This window comes from Haliotis rufescens, unplaced genomic scaffold, assembly GCF_023055435.1.
Source record: "Haliotis rufescens isolate VD_foot unplaced genomic scaffold, xgHalRufe1.0.p SCAF_4, whole genome shotgun sequence".
NCBI classification, from domain to species: Eukaryota; Metazoa; Mollusca; class Gastropoda; order Lepetellida; family Haliotidae; genus Haliotis; species Haliotis rufescens.
Genome location: NW_025964112.1, coordinates 42242416 through 42248415, shown reverse-complemented (window position 1 = coordinate 42248415; position 6000 = coordinate 42242416). Strand labels below are relative to the sequence as shown.

Genomic DNA, 6000 nt, shown 5'->3' with positions numbered 1-6000 from the left:
ATCAATGTGAATGCAAGCTGCATAAACATTTTTTCCAATCAGTGAATTCACTTCTCTCCCAGGGATGGCTCATACCCTATGCAGAGTTGTATCCCTTGATTGTGCAAGGATCTGCAGATCAAGGGTTCAAATCCCTGATTAAGATCCTTGGGTTTCACTAAATGGTCAACATCTGTGTCACTCTAGGCTGGGGCGATAGGGTTGTGGGTAGCCTAGTGGTTGGATTCCCCACATGGGAAAAATGTATGAAGCCAATTTCTGGTGTCCCAAGACATATAGTGCTGGAATATTGCTTTAAGCAGCGTAAAACCATACTCACTCACTTACATTCTTTTCCTCCTTTTCCTCACAAAAAGCTGATACGTCACTATGATGGAACGAGAATACTGTTACAACACAAACTAACTGACTGACTGATGGACTGTAACCACTTTGTGTGTTATCACAGCAGTAACACTTTGTCATCATGAAAATTGCTTCACATTGGGACCGCCTCCGTGGTCTAATGGTAGGGCGTCCGCCCGGAGAGCAGAAGGCCGGGGTTCGATCCCCAGCCACGTCATACCAAAAGACGTTAAAAGATGGTACTTGTTGTTACCCTGTCTGGCGCTCGGCATTAAGGGGCTAAAACAAGGACTGGTCGGCTCGGAGTCAGTATACTGTGTCCGAGTGGGGTATTCATGGTAAACTGCGGCATGGTGTCTCAGTGTGCTAGCACTATAAATTGGCATCAGTCCGGACTAGTACAAGCAGCCACACACACACACACATACATGTGCATGCATGTCGCTATATAAGTGCAATAATCTTGGGACGCGACGTTAAACCCCATTTCACCTCACCTCACCTGCTTCACATTGAAAATTAGTAACTGAGTATACTGGTATACATTTGCTCATGAAGTACCACATTGACATGTGGATTAGATAATAAATACATACCAAAAAAACCTAACAAATATTAAAATAACAGTGAATTTTTTAATAATAATTAATTCAAGGAAATCGACTTACAAGAGAACAAAGTCTACTCAGAAGTCGATTTACTGAACAAAATGGTTGTGAATATTTATGGGGACATTTTTATGGACTTGTGTGCTCAGTCTCCTCAACAAAAAAATATCCCCCAAAATATTCATGATCTCTGCCTGAGAATATTTTTTTCATTATTCATTTACGTTTCTGTAAATATATACTCAACATCCTCTACAGTAATGTGCAATTGTACAGTGGTAAAAGAGTGAGTGAGTAAATGAGTTGGGTTTAACGCCCCTTTTAACAGTATTCCAGATATATCACGGTGTGTCAGCTTAATGCGGGAGGAAACCCCGAAATGATGCAGGTCTCAGATCACTTCGGTGAAACCCACGGGCACGGGTATGGTGCTGACAAACCTAGAAACATAATCGAAGCAAACCTGGATTCGAACCCACAATAATAGGTTTCTGGCGTGCCCAAGGGATGCAACTCTGCACAGCGAATCGCGGCACCTTAGACAACTGGGCCACCGGTGTCCCCCAGTGGTAAAAGAAGGAGGTGCAGTTGTGAAGCAGTATTTCTTGTAAATCATGGCATATCATCTTCAATCCCATTGAAACCCGATCTTTCACTCTGACACGATCCCTTTCTGCCTGAAGATCTGAGGACACCTCCAGGGAAGGTGGTACCAGGCGTGTCATCAGCGAACCTGGAATGCCCAATCTAAAGGAAGGATGTATGGGATCTTGGACCAATCAGGTGTCAGCTCTCTCATTTATTTGGCTTCATTTCTTTATCTCAGTTCAGAAACTTAGATTTGAAAAAAGGAAAATCCACACAGAACACTACATTGTCTTTGAAGGTTATTCCTCAGGGTGTTTTGTTTATCTGTTGTTTAACACAGCACTCAGCAATATTCCAGCTATATGAGGGCGGTCTGTAAATAATTGAGTCTGGACCAGACAATCCAGTGATTGACATCATGAGCATTGATCTATGCAACTGGGACACGATGACATGCATCACAGGAGTCCGTATCTAAAAATAGACGCCCTCATGCATATTCATGACCATCTCCACACGCGAGCCCGAAGGGCGAGCTCGCGTGTGGAGATGGTCATGAATATGCATGAGGGCGTCTATTTTTAGATACGGACTCCTGTGCATGCATCAACCAAGTCAGCGAGCCTGATCACCCGGAAAAGTTCACCTGATGCTACCTTCTTCGCAAGCGTCCTCAGATCTTCATGCAGAGAAGTATCGTAACAGAGTAAAAGATCTGATCTGATCAGCGGATCCTGGTGTGGCAAAGTGAGATTCTGCCGCAGCACCCTCAATGAACACTCCATCACTCGCTACGGATGGAGCAATATATGCAATTGTATAATATGTCAAGACAACCACAACACAAATCCAAGTACATTTACATTTGTATATGCGAACCTCTACACCATTTACCAAGAAGTCAAACAGAATAGTGCATATTGAAAGGCAAAAGAACGTAATTTTGAGTGATATTTGACTGAATGTATGGAAAAATCGAACAGATGTTTTGATGTACAGAGAAGGATAGAAATGTGTTTTGTGACCTGAGCTGGTTCCACAAATTATCTTAGTGCTAAGATGATCGCAACTCCCTAGCTTTAACAAAGACTTACGACTTAGTGCTAAGATCATTTTATGAAACGGGGCACTATTCAGCATTGGTTTCCCACACTATGACCTTTGACATCCATGCTTTGTACAGTTTTGAGCAAATATTAATTTATTTTCAACGCTTTGGTAAGATATAGGGGAGGCTCATCTGTAGAAGAAAACATACCTCTCTATTTAAAAAAACTAATAAAAGTACATAGTATACAGTATATCGCCATCAAAAGGCGAGTTTTTCGTACCTACAATTAGTGTGGTATGTAGGGGGTTGCCCTATACACAGGGTAGAAGATCTCACATTTTTTCCTAGCTGTATCACTTTCAGGTTCCTCTAGCGACGTCAACCAGTGTTTGTTACCCGTCACGATGATGTTTGACAGTAAAACTTTGCATTTCGCCAAATATAAGTGTTCCACAAACTTTTTTTTTATATAAATACCAAGTGCATCGGATTTCCTTGTTCATACTATATATTTTTCTGCAAATATAGTTTAAATGATCCTTGCCTTGATCTAGATTGCTGAGCCAGTCAACAAGGTGAAAAAAAATCAATATCCATCACTAGAGAGCCAGTAGCTTCAATTTTATCAAAATCAATGTTTACTCTGATGTACAAAACCTCTCTGAGGACACCTCCATTGAAGGTCCTGTCAGGTGAACCCTGAATGACCTTTGACCTGCCAATCTAAAAGGAGGTGTGTGGGTTCTTGAACCGATCAGATGTCAGCTTTCTAAAACAATTTGGCTTAATTTCTTTACAACCTCGATTGTGAAATTTCAATCTTACCAGAAGAAAACCAACACAGAACACAAATATTCCTGTGATTGTACTCCCTTTTGGTTGTAAATGCCACGGAGCTCAGAAACACAGGGTGTATGAAATACCCACAACAACATAATAGCACCACCTTGATTATTTCCACTCCGAACTGCCCATTGTTTTCAAATGTGCCTCTCTGAAAGCTTTTCTTGCTTTAACAGATAATTATGAATCCTCACCATTAACTGGCAGGTCATCTTCCTGAGGCAAGGGAGTGAACTGACTATAAAAATCAATTTTCCACCCTGCCGAACCAGGCTGGAATTATGTAGTTGGGTTTTGACTTGAATAACGACTCTGTGCAAAATCCCATCAAAATTGTATAACAAAATTAACAATCAACAAGATTTCGGTCAAGAGCAAGATTTGCAAAGCTGTACTGCTAACTCAGCATCAACAGATATTTCCCAAATATTTTCATGTTTTTCATCAAGGTGCTCACCTTATCTGATGCACTTCGTGAAGTAAGACAATATAGATTTTGATAATCGATCAGATCGTCTTGACTGGATCACTTTTATTTTGCTTGAAGCAATCTGATTGGTCAATAGGAGGGACATAGAAGGGACATAACTCCTGAAAGCAACTGGTGGCGCTATGATTGAGCCAAGAAATTCCAGCCTAGTTCGGCAAGGTAGGAAACCAGACTTTTATAGTCGGTTAACTCCCTTGCTTTGGGAAGATGTTGGCAGGTTAGAAAGTTCACCCGAAACAACCTGCCATGGAGGGCTTGGGACATCTTCAAGAAAAGATACTGGATACTGGAGCATACTTCAAGCATAGATACTGGAGTAAAAGAATAAATTGAAAAAGGTTATAACTACAAGTCATCTCTTTGTTCACAACTGAATTCTGATGCATTGGCTTTCTGCTGAATCTCTATACTGCATTACCATATTCGTCATAATAAGAAATAGGGGGCTCTTATTAGAATATTATTTTGTCGAAAAAAACATAGTTGAAAGATAAATTCCGTGGTTTATGCTGACAGCCTGAAATGTTTATATACGAGAGATATATTGTTCCAGAAATTAATTGCCCATAATTTTTTAAGGGTGCATATAACACACGAGTGCGTATTATACGCGAATAAATAAGTATTGTGTACATTGATCAAATGGAAAGGGTGCTAATTGGGATTGTTCACGAGCCAATATATTAGCAAATATCGCCGTTGGCGCTTATTAGAGCAGGGCGCTTATTACGTTGAATATGGTATATCAGTAGTACATGTAAGCTCACAGTTTCTCTCTTTGTATTTGTTTGTTGTTTAACATCACACTCCAGCTGTATGACAGTGGTCTGTAAATAACTGAGTCTTGACCAGACAATCCAGTGATTGACATCACAAGCATCGATCCATGCAATTGGGATTGATAACATGCATCAACCATGTCAGTGAGCCTGATGGCCCGATCCCGTTAGTTGCCTGACAAATGTGGGATGCACTGTGACAACTTTGTGCATGTTATCCTAGAGAATCGAAAACGGGATTATGACCGTTTCCATGGTAGGGGTGTATAAGATTGAAGAATTGTATACGCTGTGCTTTGGCTAATCTGCAGTATATGAATAAGTGTTCATATATATCCAATGAGTCCTCTGGCGCATGTAGATTATGTACACGTCGATGCTGTTACTACTGTTTTATCCCAACAGAACCAGACACTGGGCATATATTCACCCAAACAGTTTCATCAGAAGGCACAGTTGCTGTGTCTAGGCAGCAGAATTGGTTTGACGGCGACCATGCTGAAATGAAGTAAAAGAATTGCAATAACAGCAAAATGTCAAAATTTCATTATTTATTGTGAAAAGTGTAACATGATCATCTCCCATATTAAATATTGAAATAATATATGTCATATTTCAGACTGTCATAATGCATTGCAGTGTTCACAATACATTGCAATACAATTTTTCTGTTTAGTTACTCTGTATATGAAATATATCATAACAGCTGGCCAGAGTAGATTGTTTTCTGCCAGCATCAGATATCTGACATTTATGATATTCCAACAATGTTTACAAAATGTTAACTACCTCTTTTTAATTTTTCCTGGCTTTATTTGATCTTTGGCGAATGTGTTGTCGTTGAGTATTAATATATAATAATATATTGTTTTGTTGGTTGTAGGGCACAGGTGGCCCAGTGGTCTGAGAAAGAGCTGCAAGTCACTTTGTAAAGTTGCCTTCCTTAGTCATGCCAGGAGCTGCTGGTAATGGTTCAAAACCCAGATTGGCTCTGATTATTATTCAAAGTGTTTACGTCACCTTTATAAACAATTATACCTTTTAAGGTCGTTTTCTCATCTGCTACCCCACTTTAAGATTCTGGAGTAGAACTAGTTCGAAATAACCTATGCTTGTCATAAAAGGTAACTTAAATTGATCAGGGGTCAGATTTGGTGATTTTGTTGCCTGCCCTGACAACCTGGGACATTGAGCATTGTATCAACCACTAGTTTGTGTGGTCCAGACTTGATTATTTAAAGGCTGCTGTGATATAGTAGATACAATTGAGTGTGGCATAAAACAACATTCATTATC

The 6000-nt window shown here is 40.0% G+C and overlaps 1 protein-coding gene across 1 annotated transcript in view; it reads right to left on the bottom strand.

The window, feature by feature from the left end:
• Positions 1–4542: 4542 nt before the first annotated feature.
• LOC124135985 overlaps positions 4543–6000 on the bottom strand; it is an 81257-nt gene continuing 79799 nt past the window's right edge. Inside the window, exon 49 of the mRNA XM_046501720.2 lies at positions 4543–5202. Within this exon, the coding sequence (XP_046357676.2) occupies positions 5170–5202 (33 nt within the window). The 3' untranslated portion in view covers positions 4543–5169. The remainder of the gene's footprint in view (positions 5203–6000) is intronic.